The 17,212-nt window shown below is 51.6% G+C and overlaps 2 protein-coding genes across 2 annotated transcripts; one reads left to right on the forward strand and one right to left on the reverse strand.

Moving 5' to 3' along the window:
- Positions 1-164: 164 nt before the first annotated feature.
- On the forward strand, positions 165-8,488 carry Ifi35 (interferon induced protein 35). Its single transcript, XM_041644060.1, has 7 exons — positions 165-336; positions 6,056-6,163; positions 7,172-7,319; positions 7,419-7,525; positions 7,620-7,806; positions 7,903-8,009; positions 8,221-8,488. Exons 1-7 carry the CDS (start codon positions 319-321, stop codon positions 8,410-8,412), a joined length of 867 nt encoding a protein of 288 aa, XP_041499994.1. The 5' UTR covers positions 165-318; the 3' UTR covers positions 8,413-8,488.
- Positions 8,489-8,764: 276 nt separating this feature from the next.
- Positions 8,765-16,169, reverse strand: Vat1 (vesicle amine transport 1). Its single transcript, XM_041644062.1, has 6 exons — positions 15,694-16,169; positions 12,921-13,128; positions 12,371-12,541; positions 12,172-12,261; positions 10,341-10,582; positions 8,765-10,222 (listed from the first exon to the last, which is right to left on the reverse strand). The coding sequence occupies exons 1-6, from the start codon at positions 16,105-16,107 to the stop codon at positions 10,139-10,141; spliced, it is 1,209 nt and encodes a 402-aa protein (XP_041499996.1). The 5' UTR covers positions 16,108-16,169; the 3' UTR covers positions 8,765-10,138.
- Between the last annotated feature and the right edge of the window lie 1,043 nt (positions 16,170-17,212).

Genomic DNA, 17,212 nt, shown 5'->3' on the forward strand with positions numbered 1-17,212 from the left:
AAAGGGGTCGGGGGGAATCCTACCAACTAGTTAACACCAGAACTGACTGTCTGGGAAGATCAGTTGGGGTCAGTACTTCCTGTGTGTCCCCCGAGAGCATACAAGATTTGCAAGGCTCCTCCCGAGGGTGGGGCTGTGTGCTGGGAGGAGGGAATTCACAGAAACGAAAGTGGAAGGCAAGTTTGCAAGCAGAAGTGGCTGGAGTTTGTTTCCGACTCTTCTGGGGGCTCTAAGGCCCAAACAAGAGTTTAGTACTCCAGGGCGCTCCACCTTGTGCCTTGTTCAGAAGCCTCAGCTTTTGCCAACCAGGTGTAAGCCATGTCTACATTCCAGAGTGTAAGTAAGGAAGCAGGAGTGGTGCGGGTGTGTGAGGGGGAAATACAGAATGCTCTAGGCTGAGAATCTGCTCAGCTCACGCCTGCTGAAGGCCTGGAGGGAAGCCGAGAACTGGGGTCACCTTAGGCTACAGAGCTGGTCATTTTACATACTGCCTCAAAGACCAGGACTCAACACCCGCAGGTCAGGATCTTGATAATTCTGTGTGGATACATAATTTATTTCTGTGTGGACACGTTTTAATTCTGTGTGGATACATGTTACAAATTTGGTAGATACTTTGTTGTTAGTCAACGTGTTATGTACCTGCTCTAATGGGAAATAATGTCCTGAGGTATCTCCCAGCCCCAGACGCCTCCCCTCAGATTTTCATATTGACCTATTGGACCTCTCTGGGACAGGTGGTCTCCTCCCTCTGACTCAGGCCACCTCTGAGCAGCTAGGTGGAGCTGTAAAGTCCGTCTGCCAACAGCCAGTGAGGTCGCAGGAGCAAGCACAGATTCTACAGTGGGCAGCCACCTCCAAGGAAGGATCCAGTGCAGCTTGTCCTCCTGGCTTTTCCACTCCCCTTCTCATTAGTTTTTTTGCTTGGAAAGCTTTCATTTGCCTCTCGGGTATAATAAGAAAAACCACAGGCTCCCGGAACAAACCTAGCTTCGAATCCTAGTTTCTTCAGATTATGTCCTGTACCCACCATTAGCCTTCCTAGGGTTTACAGTCGAATCTCCGTGTCCTCGCTTACTGTGTAGGGATACTAATCTTCACAAGGGTACCTATAGGGAGGGATAGGGAGATAGCTGGTCTGTAAACTGCTTATCTCACGAGCACGAGAAGGAATTTGGGTCTCAGAACCCAGGTAAATTGAGTGTACTGACGTGTGCTTATAACCCCAGCAGTGGGGAGAAAGAGACAGACACACCCCTGGGGTTTGTCGATGAGCTACCCTGGCCTACTGGGCAGCTCCAGACCAGTGAGAGGCTCTGTCTTTAAAAGTAAGACAGAGTGTATGTAATGTGTGTGTGTATTTATTCATTTGTTTGTTTGGTTGGTTGGTTTTGGTTTTTTGAGACAGGGCTTCTTTGTGTAACAGCCCTAGCTGTCCTGGAACTAGCTCTTGTAGACCAGGCTAGCCTTGAACTCACAGAGATCTGCCTGCCTCTGCCTCCCATGTGGTGCTAGGATTAGAGGCATGCACCACCACCACCGGTCCTTGTGTGTATTTTTTTTAAATCCTGAGAACTGCACTACAGAGACGGTTTAATGGTTAATTTCAGTACTAGAGGACCAGGATTCGACTCCTAACACACTCACATGGAGGCTAACAACCCTCTGTGACTCCAGTTTAGGGCATCTGGCTCCCCACTCTGGCCTCCTTGGACCCTGCATGTAGGCAAAACACCCATCCATACACGTTGAATTCTGGGAGCTAAACTTAGACCCTCTGCAAGAACAGTTAGTGCTCATAGCTACTGAGCCACCTCTCCAGCCCATTATATTTTCAAAAAATTACATTAATTTCTTTTCGAAAGATTTACTTTTATTTTTTAACATATGGGTGTCTTAGCTGCACGTATTGTCTACGTACCACTTGCATGCCCACTGCTTGTGGAGGAGAGAAAGAGGGGATTGGATCACCTGAATCTGGAGTTACAGATGGTTGAGTCACCGTATGAGTGCTGGGAGTGTCCTCTACAAGACCAGACAGTGCTCTTAACTGCTGAGATGTGTCTCCAGCCCAAGATTTATTTATCTTATTTTATTTGTGTGAGTGTCTTACCTGCATGTGTGCGCACGCGCTATGTGCATAACTGGTACGCTCAGGGGTCAGAAGAGGATGCTGGCTCCCCTCGGGGAAATTAAGGATGGTTGTGAATCAACATATGGGTGCTAGAAACAAAACCTGAGTTCTCCGTAGGAGCAGCAGGTGCCTTTTTCTTTGTCCATTTGTGTTGTCAAGACAAAGTTCCTTTGTGTATCCCTGGCTGTCCTAGAAATAGCTCTGTAGACAAGACCAGCCTTAAACTCATAGAAATCTTCCTACCTCTGCCTCCTGAGTTCTAGGATTAATGGTGTCTGGCCAGCAAGTGCTTCTAACTGCTGAGCCATCTCTCCAGCCCTGCCAATAATGCATCTTTTAATCACTACATAATCTTCATTACTGTTGTTTTGTGTGTATGAGTGCCTGCCTGTGTGTGTGCACACGCACAGCCTATGTGTGTGCCTGCCTGTGTGTGTGAGCACATTTGCCATGGTGAGCATGTGGCAGTCACAGGATAACTTCCAAGAAATTCTCTCCTCCCACCATTGATCTGGAGTCAAGTTCAAGTCATCAGTCTTGTGTGTCACGTGTTCTTATGGCTAAGCCATCTCATCAGTCATGCCCCTCCACCCCCCTTTTAGTGTAAGGCCACAGGCAGGGAAATGGGTCAGTGGCTAATGACGACCTACTAAATGCCAGGTACAGTGGGACCCTAGCATCCAAGTATCACAAAATCACCTCCTAGGCTGGGGGTGTAGCTCTGGGATAGAGTTTGTGTTGACCATTTATAAGTCCCTGTCTCACTCCCCAACACTGTGGTGGGGAGGGGCAGATCACAGATGTTTGGCAACTTGTGGGCAACTTGGATTAGGCAATTAAAAACAGTTCTGCTTATCATAAAGACAATGATCAGAAGTTCACAAGCAGATACGTCCTCAACTGCCAACGGTCCAGCTCCACAACAGAGTTAAAGTGACACACACTCAGTGGGAAGTGTCTTCTGTTTGAAGCAAGGTCTCCTTAGTAGCATTGGCTGGCTTGGAAGTCACAATGTAGACCAAGCTGGCCTCAAACTCACAGATCTACTGCCTCTGCCTCTCCAAAACTGGGGTTAAAGTTGTGCTCAACCATGCCTAGCCAGGTAGTGCTCTTTGGATTTTGACCTCTTCTGGTTGTGATATGATGTTATCTCTGCTTATGACAGGGAGTCATGAGGATGACCGCTGGTACCCTGCAATGCTCACCGTGACAGGCGAACGCAGAGCACTCTCCTTTGTGTTTCTATCTCCTTAATTCCTATTTATTTATTGAGACAGGGTCTGAATATGGAACACAAGTTGACCTCAAATTCTATTTTCCTGCTGCAGCCTCCCTACAGTATTTTCAGCCCGCCATGGGCTCATCTCATCGTGAGCAGGGAACATCTGTGGGAAGATTAGTGTGTTGCAGCACCATTTATAACAGGAGGAAAAAGGCAAGAACGTGGTACAGTCCTGTAATTCCAGAACTCTGAAGGCTAAGGCAGGAAGATCTTTAGGGTAAAGTTGTGTTAAACAGAGACCTTGCCGGGCGGTGGTGGTGCACGCCTTTAATCCCAGCACTCGGGAGGCAGAGGCAGGTGGATCTCTGTGAGTTCGAGGCCAGCCTGGTCTACAAGAGCTAGTTCCAGGACAGGCTCCAAAACCACAGAGAAACCCTGTCTCAAAAAACCAAAAAACAAAAACAAAAACAAAACAAAACAACAACAAAAAAAAAAACAGAGACCTTGTGTCCAAAACACGAAAAGAAAAATGTACATGTCCAATAATAGATTAGGTTTGAAAAGATGATAAAATGTATTGCATAGGATGGGGTCAGTGAGCAAGGTACCTGCTATGCAAGCACGAGGACCTGAGCTTAAACCCCTGAAACCCAGGAAAAGCTGGGCCTATTATCTTACATCTATAATCCCAATGCTTCAGTGGTAAGACGGTAGACAGAGACAGGAAGGTCCCAGAAGTCCATGGCTAGCTTGGTACATGCAGTGGCAACACCTGAGAAACCCTGCCTCAAACACGGTAGAAGGCAAGACTAACATCTGAGTTTGTCCTCAGATTTCCATTTGTGACACACACACACACACACACACACACACACACACACAGGCTAACGTGTGCATATGAATCCACACACCAGATCAGCTCCCACCATACTGGTTGGCGTTGAAGCAATAGAATCTGGATGTGTTTACTCATGCCAAAGTTCCCAGTCCAGTTCATCCTGCCATCACTGCCACAGAGTTTGCTATCTTTTTTTTTTTTTTTGTAGGATCTCATTATGTAGCCCCAGCTGTTTGTCCTAGAACTCGCTCTGTAGACCAGGCTGGCCTGGCCTCAAACTCAGAGAGTCACCCGCCTCTGCCTCCCAAGCGCTGGGATTAAAGGCGTGCGCCACTGCTGCCACTGCCACCTAGCAAATATTTCAAGTGTGTTTCCCCTGAGCTATTTTTTTTTTCAAATAAAAATCTAGAATTCTAATTTCTCTTAAAAATAGGAAGATAAGCCAGGCGGTGGTGGCGCATGCCTTTAATCCCAGCACTCGGGAGGCAGAGGCAGGTGGATCTCTGAGTTAGAGGCCAGCCTGGTCTACAGAGTGAGTTCCAGGACAGCCAGAGCTACACAGAGAAACCCTGTCTCAAAAACCAAACAAACAAAAAAGAATAGGAATATATAGGCTATTGGAACCCCATCTCCAGGAGGAAAAATGAACTCAAGCGCTCCTTCTCACCCTACATTGGTCTTGACTCACCCATGTCATCTAACCTGCCTGTAACTGCACTCAGTTTGCAACCTCTGATTCACAGATGGAATCAGGGGCCTTTTCCACCACTCCTACGCCAGCATAATGTGGTCAAGCTCTAGTCTTCCTCTGCTTGAAACAGCAAACTCCCACAGAATGTCTTCGGCACCACCTGTCCCCTGCTCGCTCCCTGCCGCTCGCTCCATTCGTCCATCACACATTCACGGAACCTGTTTCGTTCCAGAGACTTCTTTAGACATTTGGGATGCAGATGGGAACTAGGCAGGGTTGGCCCATCCCAAGCAAGGACAGCCTTTTCTGGGTCAGTCCTGTCAGGTTTCCTGACCACCACTCTGCCAGCCAGTGGCTGTGTTTTCCCACAAACAAAGGTGTATTCATTCCTTTCCTTATGCTGCCTTTCTGTCTATTCTGTTGGTGTTCTCTTTGGACTCCCTCCAGCTCACACCAGCCTGAAAGGCTGCTTGGCGTGCGGAAAGAGGACAAGACGGGAGGTGTGCAAGTTACTTCTCCACGGGGACCTAGTCTGCCTGGCCAAGGGACGTCTAACAAATCCTTTAACCTTTATAGTCTCCTCATCTATAAAATAAGGACAAGAGGGCATCCTCACAGTATTGTAACAAGAATTGAGTAATAGGGTCAATTTGAGAGGTTTCGTTTATGGGTGGGGTAGCTTAGGTCTGCAATCCTTGAACTCCGGAGGCTGAAGCGGAAGGATTGCTGTGAGTTTGAGGCCTGCCTCAGCTACGTGGTGAGTAAGTAGTCCAGTGGGGACCATATACTACTACTCTGCCTCACGATAGCCAAAGGAGGGGCTGGCGCTGTAGATTAGCGCGGTAGAATGCCTGCTTTTCAGTAGTCCTGAGTTCAATCCAGGGCACTGCCTAAACCAGGTATGGAAGTACCTGTGCCTGTGATTCCTGCTCTCAGGAAGTGGAAGCTGGAGTTCAAGGTCATCCACGGCCTTGTGAAGAGTTTAAGGCCACATCTACCTCCTCCTCCTCCTTTCATTTCTCCTCTGCCTCCAGGACAGGGTTTCTCTGTGTAGTCCTGGCTGTCCTGGAACTCGCGCTGTAGACCAGACTGGCCTCAAACTCACAGAGATCTGCCTGCCTCTGCTTCCCGAGTGCTGGGATTAAATGGTTGCCTTCTTGTTTCCTTCAGCTCCAACAGGTCCTCTGCAAACTTCAGGAGGAACAATCCAGGCTCAAGGTCAAGCTGCAGGATCTGCAACAGCTGAAAAAGGGGCTCGTGAACTTTCCCAGAAATGAGGTTAGATGAGAAGTGAGGTATTCCTGGTAGAAAAGGGCTGCTCGGGCTGAGAGATGGCTCAGTGGTTAAGAGCACTGTGGTGCTCTTGCAGAGGTCATAGGTTCGGTTCCTGGCACCTACTGGGGCAGCTCATAACTGCCAGTAACTCCAGGTGCAGGGGATACAACGCCCCCTTCTGGCATTCATGGGTACCTGGACACACACAGACATACATGTATACATGCAACCACCATTTCTTCTTTGCTGTGTGACATCAAGCATGCTGATTGAGCTCTCTGAATCTCAGTTTTCTCATCTATGAGGTGAGGCTACCTACCACCCAGGCTTGTGTGAAGACAAACCAAGAGCTTGTATGAAAAGTGGCGCATATTAATCCCAGCACTTGGGAGGCAGAGGCAGGCAGATCTCTGTGAGTTCGAGACCAGCCTGGTCTACAAGAGCTAGTTCCAGGACAGGCTCCAAAACCACAGAGAAAGAGAAACCCTGTCTCGAAAAAACCAAAAAAAAAAAAAAAAAGAAAAAAAAGAAAGAAAGAAAAGTGGCACATAGGCCAGGCGGTGCTGGCGCATGCCTTTAATCCCAGCACTCCGGAGGCAGAGGCAGGAGAATCTCTGTGAGTTCGAGGCCAGCCTGGACTACAAGAGCTAGTTCCAGGATAGCCAGGAATGTTACACAGAGAAACCTGTCTTAAAAAATGGCTCATGTCTTTAATCCCATCACTCTGGGGGGTGGGAGTGGGGGACGACACAGGGGCAGGCCAGACTCATTTGCAGAGCTAGGTCCAGGACAGCCAACCCTACACAAAGAAACACTGTCTCGAAAAACCAACAGAAAAAAGATAAGCCGGTATGACCTGTTATCACCACACAGCCCAGCTCTTCAGTGAAGACATTCTGCATTGAGCATCCATCAAACAGAACTGGGGGACACATTTTGCTCAGGAGGGAGTGGTGGGGACCTCTCCTAGTCTTGAAGGTTATTAACTTGCCTCTTTCTCCCAACCTCCAGGTCCCATTCCCAGTGCCTGAAGTACCCTTGGTATTCCAAGGCCGCACACAGCAGGGCAGGCAAGCACCCAAGTTTATGGTTTCTAACTTGGAGATCTGCTGCCCTCTGCCTGAAGGTTCTGCTCTGGTCACCTTTGATGACCCCAAAGGTTAGCCTCCTGTGGGAGGGTATCGTCTGGGGGAGGTTCAGGAGGGAGGTCAGGTTTCCCAGGACTGACCCTGTCATTGCCCCCTCCCCTGCCCCCCAGTGGCTGATCAGTTGATACAACAGAAGGATCATAAAATTGACATAGAAGACTTCCGGCTGCGGGTGCAGATCCAGCCCTTGGAGCTGCCTGTGGTGACCAACATCCAGGTGACAGAATGGCAGAGTCCTTTCCCATGCAGTAGTTGGGATTCAGAAGCTGGGTTCTATGGATGAGTGGGCCACCTGCTCTGTCTCCCGCTAGGTATCCAGCCAGCCAGATAACCACAGGGTGCTAGTCAGTGGCTTCCCTGCTGGACTGAAGCTGAGTGAGGAGGAGCTGCTGGACAAATTGGAGATCTTCTTTGGCAAGGCCAAGAATGGAGGTGGGGATGTGGAGACCCGGGAGATGCTGCAAGGGACTGTCATGCTAGGTTTCGCTGATGAGAAAGGTAAGGGTGCTGCAGGGGAGGTCAGGGGGTCAGGGTGGATGAGGCTGGGAAAGGAAAGGCCTTGATGCCGAAGGTCACCTTCCCTGTTCCTCACAGTGGCCCAGCACCTATGCCAGATTGGCCAGTTCACAGTGCCACTGGGCCGGCAGCAGGTCCCTCTGAGAGTCTCTCCCTATGTGAGTGGGGAGATCCAGAAAGCCATGGTAAGTGGTGGGTGGGGCCTGGGAAGCATCTACCTGCCAAACACCTGCCTGGGGAGGTTTCAGGGCCCCCAAACCTCACTGGCCTACACAGCAACCTTCCTGGGCTTCCAGACCCATCCCATGTTTTCATGGGGTACTCCTTGGTCTAACCACTGTGCCCCACTGTCCTGTATTCAAATGAGCCCTTGCCATTTCCTGGCTCTTTTTCTAGATCAAATCCCAGCAAGCGCTTCACTCGGTGCTGGTGACGAATATTCCCGATATCCTGGATGCCCAAGAACTGCATGACATCCTGGAGATCCACTTCCAGAAGCCCACCCGTGGGGGCGGGGAGGTGGAGGCCCTGACAGTTGTACCCCCAGGGCAGCAGGGCCTGGCTGTCTTCTCTTCTATGTCAAGCTAGGACTGCATGAACGACCACCTGCTAGGGACTGAGTTCACATACTGCCTAAAGCTACCAAGAACAGTGAAAGTACCAACCCAGTGTGCTGGTCTTCCTTATGTCAGGAGAGCAGACTCTGTATGTGGAAGGGAGGTCGCGGGAGAGGGCAGAACCCAGATCTCTACAGCAGTGGCTTCCCACTGACACATTCTCCCCTCTTCTTTTCCCCTTGACAGTCAGGGCTTCTCTCTGTAGCCCTGGAAATCGCTCTAGACCAGAGCTCCGCCTGCCTCTGCCTCCTGAGTGGTGCTGGGATTAAAGGTGCAGGCCTCTCCCAGCACTCCTAAAAGCAACATCTGATCAGAACTCAGGGTTTGGCTTTTTATTGACACAAACACAAAGGCAGCTGTGGTAATGGGGTGGGGGGGACACAAAAGCAAACATCGCACTTCCTTCATGGAGGCCTCATTTAGACCACAGGGTGGCTGGGCCCCTCCTCCTCCCTCCCATGGCTGGAGTAACAGCTTTCCCTAGTCAGAACTCAGAAGCAGTTACCCCAACCCAGCCTCAAAGGTCCCCACTTTGGCTCCTACCCCACTAGCTCCCCTGCCCAGGCTCTTCCTCCCCCACCAGTGTAAACAGAGTTTGGGGCTGAGCCTCAGGGATGCTGCTTAGGCTCTAGGAAGGCAGCTGGCTCCCCTGACAGCAAGGGACCCAGCATAAGATCCAGGAGTATCTTCCCAGAACTCTGCTGGTCCAGCCTCCTGCCTCTTTCTTCCCCACCACCGACAGACAGGACAGGGCACAGACCACAGTAAAAGCAGCTTGATCCCCAGAGTCTGGAGCTGCCCCTCCCACCCCTGGCACAGACACAGATTTTTGGCAGTGTTGTAGGGCTGGGGAGGAGTAGGCCTCAGCTCCACCAGCACAGGGAAGGCACCGGGGAGAAGAGAATGGAAAAGGAGCCGGAGACAGGGCCGCCCCTCTCCACACACACAAGCACATGTTTTCCAATGCTAAGGCACTGAGACAAATCCAGAGACCTCAGTGAAGGGGAGGGGTACCCGGTCCCCTCCCAGAGCCATGAGCTACGGAGTTGGTCTGATTCCTGACCTTGCTGGATGGAGGAGGCAGCCTTAGTTAAAGGCAGCAAACTGGAGATGGAAGAAATCCAATTGTGCTTAAGAAACTGGGGGCAGGAGACAAGGCTGGGTACTGATCAAGTCCAGGGGCGGGGACTTGTAGGGTTGCAGGGACACTACGGGGGGGGGGGGGTGACACGGGTGCATGCTGGACTCACACAGATTTAGCCCCACATCCTGAGCTGACCTTTGGATTCTTTGGGGAGGTGGTGGGGCAGGAGGGGAGATGAGGCAGAGGTGGAAGCACACAGGACAGGGAGGGACTGGCTAACCTTGGCACAAAAGCAGCGTGGCAGGCCCAGGGAGAGGGTGGGGGGCAGGAAGCAGCCAGCCTCCTCATGACCCTCCCTGTCCCTTTGGCAGGGCCCAGACATCCAAGTGGTCACTTCCCAACCTCTTCTGAGGGCAGGAAGGGGGAGGGACAGCCCTGAGCAAAGAGCAAGCTCAGAGCAGGGAAGTGGTCCTCAGCAGAGACCTTTGGAGGGAGGGCAGGAGGGAGGGCAGAGCATCATGACAGAGGATGAAATGTGAGAGGCTGGTGGGCAATGCAACAGGGCTTCCCATCTTCACCCTTCCTGGCTCTCAAGGGCCCTGAGCTCCTCGCCCTAGGTCTCCTTCTCGGGTCCGGGGACCAGGAGGACCTTGCCCACATTCTTCTTCTCCTGCATCTGCTTCATGGCATCAGCCACCTGGAAAGGAAGAGAAGACCACTACTGGTGCCATCTGTCCCATCTCACAGAGCCAATCCCAGCTTCTTGGGATCCTCTCCTGAATCACCCAGACCCTTCCCTGAGGCTCCACACTCACCTTCTCGAAGGGCCAGACTGAGTCAATTCGAGGTTTAATGCGGCCCTGATTGTACAGAGCCAGGAGATGGGTAACCACTCTGCTCACCAGTTCCACCTCACCCTCCAGGGAGCCCAGGTAGAAGCCACACACGGCTCGGTTGGCCTGCAGCAACTGCTGAGCTGTTACGCTGAACTGATTCCACCAAGTGCGGGCCATGGCCATCAGGTTCCGCTTGGGGCCAGTCAGCAGGTTGGCCATTCCTAAGGGACAGAGTGGCATGGCCTATGAGCCACGTACAAGCATCCCCGTGCGTCTGAATCCGAGTTTGTCTAGCTCCTCGATCTCGCGACACTCAACACCAGGACTATCCCGGTTACTAGGCACAAACTAACTCTTGCTCTCTGGCAAATATAATGGCAAGTGTCTACAATCCCACTACTCAGGAGGTAGAGGCAGGAGGATCAGGCCGGAGTTCAAGGCCATCCTCAGCTACATAGCAAGTCTGAGGCCAGTCTGGGCTACGTGAGATTTGTCTACACACATGCACATACATGTATGCACGCACTTGTGTACATGCACACTCACACAAAATGAGCCCTTGAGATGGCACCGTGCCGAGCTGGGGACCCACATGGTGGAAGAAGAGAACTGACTCCTGCCAGCTGTCCTCTGAGTTCCACACACGTGCCACAGCAACCACAGGTACACGCACATAAATAAAAAAATTCGCCGGGCGATGGTGGCGCACGCCTTTAATCCCAGTACTCGGGAGGCAGAGACAGGTGGATCTCTGTGAGTTCGAGACCAGCCTGGTCTACAGAGCTAGTTCCAGGACAGGCTCCAAAGCCACAGAGAAACCCTGTCTCGAAAAAACCAAAAAAAAAAAAAAAATTCGACATCCAAGGGCTGGGGAACGTAGCTCAGTTGGTAGACAGCTTGTCTACCCTGTACACTATAAATCAAGAATGTGGTGCAGGCAAGAGCCTCAGCAATTGGGAAGCAGAGGCAAGATGAGAAGTTCAAATTTGTCCTTGACTATGAAGTGGGCTTGAAGATGACTTGGGATACTGAACCCTTGTTTCACAAAAGAAAAGAAGAGCCTGGTGTGGTAGTGCACGCCTTTAATCCCAGCACTCTGGGAGGCAGAGGCAGGTGGATCTCTGTGTGTTTGAACTCAGCCTGGTCTACAAAGTACAAAGCGAGGTTGTTCCAGGACAGCCAGAGTGGTTACACAGAGAAACCCTGTCTCAAAAAAGCCAAGTAATAATAATAATAATAATAAACTGGAGAGAGAGGAAGGTAGACCTCTGAGTTCCAGGCTAGCCAGAGCTACTTAGTGAGACCCTGTGTCAAAAGGGGAGGAGGAAGATGAGATGGGAGATGGAAAGATCACTTTTCACCAGGTATGGTGTTGTGGGAGAGGGAAGAATCGGGAGCCGGTGGCAGAAAGCGAGAGAGCACACACGCTCTCTTCCAAATTCCCCCTCATTTTGATATTTGCCTTTTTGTGTAAAGTGGGTTTTAAAACAAAAACCCAGCTTGCCCAAGAAGCCCAAGTGGCGCTGAGGAAGAAAGCGGACTGGCTGGTTTAGCATGGGAAATAATCCCCAAATAGGAAGGCAAAATTACTATGACTCACAGGAAAAGTTGTGAAAGGGAATGAGAGTGGCTGGCACCCAGAGGCAGCAATCCCATTCATACATCCAGGACCCTTTTAACCCCGACCTCGCCGTAGAGCTGCGGAGCCTCCATCCTTCCTTCTTACCATATTAGTGGGATTTATGTATTAATTAGTCCCACCCTCCCGCCCTGTGCAACCTCACTGCATTTAAGACAACTAACAACTCACCGTAAGTGACAACTTTGCCCATGGGTTTGAGGAGGTGGTAGCCCTTGGCAGTGTCGGATCCACCCAGGGGGTCCATGACTATGTCTACTCCTGTCACAGAGTAAGACCCAGAGGTGACAAACATTAATATCCACAGGTCTGGGGAGACACCCCCACTCTGCCCTGTGCCATCCTCCCGACTCCCGGGCCCTGCCCCCACCTTTGGGGGAGATCTTCTTGATCTCATCCACATAGTCAGTTGTGTGGTAGTCGATGGCATGGGTGACCCCGTTCTCCTTCAGCACCTCGTGCTTGCTGGCCGAGGCTGTTCCAAACACTGTCACGTTCTCCACGGTGCGGCACAACTGCAGGGCTGCCATGCCCACACCACCTGCAGCACGGAGCAGGGACAGAGTCACTGAGCCTCCATTCCACGCTCCAGCCTCCCAAAGACCTAGTCAGTCAGCCCATCACTTTCATTGTGCCTCCTTTTGGGGCCTATGTTCAAATTCCATAATTGAGAACCAGAGAGGAGGAGACTGGACAAGAGAAGGTGTGGGGTGTGGGCACATGGCTAAGGGCAGCAGGCTGAACCTGGTATCCAAATGTTACCACGGCAACTATACTGCAGAGGCCGCTGGGCTCCAGAGGCCAGGCAGCCTGGTGTTACCATGACAACAAACCAGCCAGACTACAGAAAGGGGCCCAGAAGGGAAATCAGGGTGGGGGAAAAAAAAAAAAAAAAAAAAAAAAAAGAAGGGATCTGTTACCTGCAGCCATGTGTACCAAGACGCTGTGGCCAGGCCTTAGGTTGCCGAAGTCAAAGAGAACCATGTAGGCGGTGATATAATTGACCAGAAAAGCAGCAGCTTCCTCAAAGGTCATGGCCTCAGGCATCAGGAAAGTCTGGGCTGATGGCACGGTCACCTCCTCCTGCCACATCCCTGACCGGCTCAAAACCATCACCCGGTCCCCTGCCTTGAAGAAATGGGAGAATATCACTTGATTACCGATTCACTAGCCCACAGGTGACTTACCGGCCTTCACCATGTCCTAGACCACTGAAGATGCAGTAGCAGGAGACACAGCAGCGGTGGTCGTGGGATTAACAATAACAGTGTCATTTACTGAGTGTTTCTCTAGTGTTTCATATGGAAGCGCTCAATCAATCCTTACATCAGTTTTGGGCCATCCTTATCTCTACATAACAGATCATACGCTTCATTATTATGTAAGATCCCTGAACTGCAAGGAACTTCCAGTTAGGGCAAGCATAAGTATTGTTAAAGAGATCAAACTGCTTTGATTACAAAAGTGGGCCCCACCACTTAATGACAATGTGGCCTGGGGCAAACAAAAATTATTTAACCACTTTTCTTATCTTCATAAGGGGAACTGTAAGAATTAAACAAACAAACAAACAAAAATACAACATTCAGAGACACTTAGCACACTATCCTGAGTTAATACCAGTAATGTTAGCTAACAATAATAATAGTAACAACAAGGAGAAATCATCAAGTAACTGAAAAAAGAGGGCTACACATAGCAAGGGCCATGCCAAAATGCAGGTAAGTGTACCTGAGTTGTAAATGGTAAAATGGGGTGACCACCCAAGGGGCAGCTGTATTTCAGCTAACATTGGCCTAAATATTAGAAAAATTTTGCAGGCAGACATGGCACAAAAGGGTGATGCTCAAGAGACAACCCATTCCAGCCACAAGGAAAAGGCGTGGTCTTTCATTCTCAGTCACTTGCAGGAGGGTCTCTCTGCAGGAGGAAAGGGGACAAAGACAGCAACTAGGCAGGAGGAGGGAGGAGTCTCAGTCAGCCTGACTCTAGGAAGACCGTGCAGAGAGCAGTGTGGGAGCTGTCCTAGACAATCAGGGTCTTAGCTACTGCAGGAAATTTAGGATCCACAGGGTGGAAGAATAAGACCTCCTACATAGGCTGTTTTCCAAGTCATCAAGTTCCCATACTGAAGAGGACACCTTTTCTTCTGTGAGTTCTGGCCTGGGGGGTGAGGTCTGGGAAAGAAAGCCCCCAAATTCAAGTCTAGTAGATACAGTAGCAACCCAAGAGAGCTCGCAACAGAGTAATTTCCAGTGGGACTAACAGCCAGTCCCGGATGTAGTCTAGGAAAATGTCACTTGGTCTAGCTCATACCTAACCTTTAGCCCTCCCAGCTCGGGGCCATGACCCCTCCCCAAGGCAGCCACCAGGAGGGTGGAAAAGCTCTCCCCGCAGAATCCAGGCTTTTAACAGCAGATTCTTGCCCTAGGCAGGATATCCTGTATTTACCAGGCGGAAAGTGTGGGGAGGAGTGGGTAGATGGGTGGCCTTCAGCAGTAACTCCAGCTATTAACTTCCCCTTTCACCTCCCCTCCCCCCAAAAATTCCTTTTAGCATCATCCAAGAGTCGGATTATTTCTAAGCCAGGGCAAGGGTGGGACCACAGCTGGATTCATGGAGAAGGATTTTAAGGAGGAGCTGATGCATGTTCAACAAATCCAGCAAACAGCAGGTCAGCAAAGGCCAAGATTCTAAGACTGCTTTGGAGACGCTTCTCCTGAAGGTGCGGGATTTAAAAAGAAACTCCTGAACACATGATATGAAGAGGCGTCACCTCAGATGTCTCAAAAAGCTGGTCATCTGGTAAGTCTCATGTGGCCGAGGTTATGGCTGCGATTAATGATAAATGAGAAACAGACCGGCAAAGCTGGGCCAACCTGCTCAAGGTGCCACACCTCTCCACCCTAGTCCAAATGGGCTCCACCCGCTCGGGTTTCAAAGGCCGGGGTCCTCCGTACCCAAGACGGAGATGGTTTGGACCGGAAGTTCCCAAGAGTAGTCCCGGGTCGTGGCCTGCCCGCTGAGTCACTGGAGACGAGATGGTGTTGCAGTCACGAGAGCCCAAGACAAAGATGGGAGCCCGATCCCGCCCCCCACCCCACCCGCCAAAAACTGAATAGTAGTGTAAGGCCCGTCGGGAGCGAGGGAGCGAAGCTCCTTCTGCTCCATGATGGGTGTGTCCCCTCTGGCCCAGCTCGGGGAGGGGCCGCCATACACCCCCATACACCACGGGGCTGCATGTGACTAGCGCTCTGGCATGGCCTCCTGCACCCCCGCCTAACTCCGTCTAACACAGCTTCTCAAAGCTCCCGCGGGAGGGAAAGCGGGAGCTAGTCACCACTCAACAGTCACAGACCACAACTGCCCGGGGAGTGTTTAGCGGGCAGGGGTACAGGTGTGGTTTTACTAGGGGAGGGGGCGAGCAGGTCATCTTGCGCATGCGCCTGGGCGCCTTATTGTTTTCCGCCCCCTCCCCTCTGTAACTCCGCACGGGGCGGCGGCCACGACTAAAAAATGGTTGGGGAAGGGGTAATAACGCAGTCGCCAGCCCCCAGTAAACCCTTTTTCTCTAAGCCTCAAGACATAAATTGCTTTCCCATGCGTCCCATGTTAGTCCACCCGCGTCCCTGCTGGCTTCCCCGTCCAGACACACCCCCGGCACGCGCCCACTCCTGCCTTGCTACCGCTCACCTTACGGTCGCTGACACCCTCGCCCACGGCCACCACCACGCCCGCGCCCTCTATGCCGGGGGTGACCGGCAGCGGCGGCAGCCGGTCGTGCAGCCCCTGGCGGGCAAAGAGGTCGGAGAAGTTGAGCCCACAGGCTCGCACGCGCAGCGTCAGCTGACCGGGACCCGGGGCCGGGGTCGCCGCCGGCCGGCTCTGCAGCTTCACCTTGTCGTAGCCACCGAAACCGGTGAGTACCAAGCAGCGCAGCGGCGGGGCCGAGGCGATGGCCGACGCTTCGGGGGCCGGGGGCGGCTGCGGGTCGCTCGCCACCTCGGCTGTCGGGGGCTGCGAAGACGCATCCTCCCCGGCCCCGGTCCCGGCCTCGGCCGCCGCCGCTGCAGTGGCCGCCTCGGCTGCGTCCCTCTCGGCCGACATGGTGAGACTCCCGACGTGCACTCCCAGCTGTACAGAAAGGGTGCCCAGCTTGGGAGGGCGGGACACGCGTCAGGAAGAGCGCAGGCTGCGGACACCAGTGGGTGGGGCGGGGCCCTGGGGCGGGGCCCCTGCCCGAGGGTGGAGCTTCGTGCGCGGATTTAAAGGGCTAGGCCCTCTGCTGACCGAGCTGGGAGAGCGCAAAGGGGCTAGCAGTGCTGGTGGTGGAGGGTGGTATATGTGTGTGTGTGACTGATAAGCTTGAGGAGATTCTGGGGCATGGAGAGACGGAGACTTAATTTATTCATAATAAGCCTCATACGATGGGGCTGGAGAGATGGCTCAGTGGTTAGGAGCATTGCCTGCTCTTCCAAGGGTCCTGAGTTCAATTCCCGGCAACCACATGGTGGCTCACAACCATCTGGGATGAGGTCTGGTGCCCTCTTCTGGCCTACAGACATGCACACAGGCAGAATATTGTATACATAATAAATAAATAAATAAATATTAAAAAAAATAAGCCTCATACGAATTAAAAGCTGTCATGGCTCAGTTTGAGGATAATCCAAAAATTTGAGTTTACATCCGATTTGGGGAGCTAGTCAACCTGTGGATCAGAATCCGGAGAAATTGTGCCTCGGGTTCTAACTCTGCCCACTAGTAGTAACCAGATTTCATTCATTGTGGTCTTGCAATGGCAAATTACGCATGTGAACTGATCTTCCAAGACAGGATCTGATTATGTAGCCTTGGCTGCCCTGGAACAGCTGTGTAGAGGAGGCTGGCCTTGAACTTACATAGTTACACCTGTTGCTGTCTCGTGAGTCCTGTAGTTCAAGGCATGCTCCACCACTCTCCTTTTTCTTTCTCACTTTTTTCTTTTTTTAATTAATTAATTTATTTATTATGCATACCATATTCTGTCTGTGTGTATGCCTGAAGGCCAGAAGAGGGCACCAGACCTCATTACAGATGGTTGTGAGCCACCATGTGGTTGCTGGGAATTGAACTCAGGACCTTTGGAAGAGCAGGCAATGCTCTTAACTGCTGAGCCATCTCTCCAGCCCCACTCTCTTTCTTTTGTTGGTATTGAAGATAGAATTCAGAT

Source organism: Microtus oregoni, unplaced genomic scaffold, assembly GCF_018167655.1.
Source record: "Microtus oregoni isolate MIOR12 unplaced genomic scaffold, Mior012 000091F_ref0000469, whole genome shotgun sequence".
Taxonomy (NCBI): Eukaryota; Metazoa; Chordata; class Mammalia; order Rodentia; family Cricetidae; genus Microtus; species Microtus oregoni.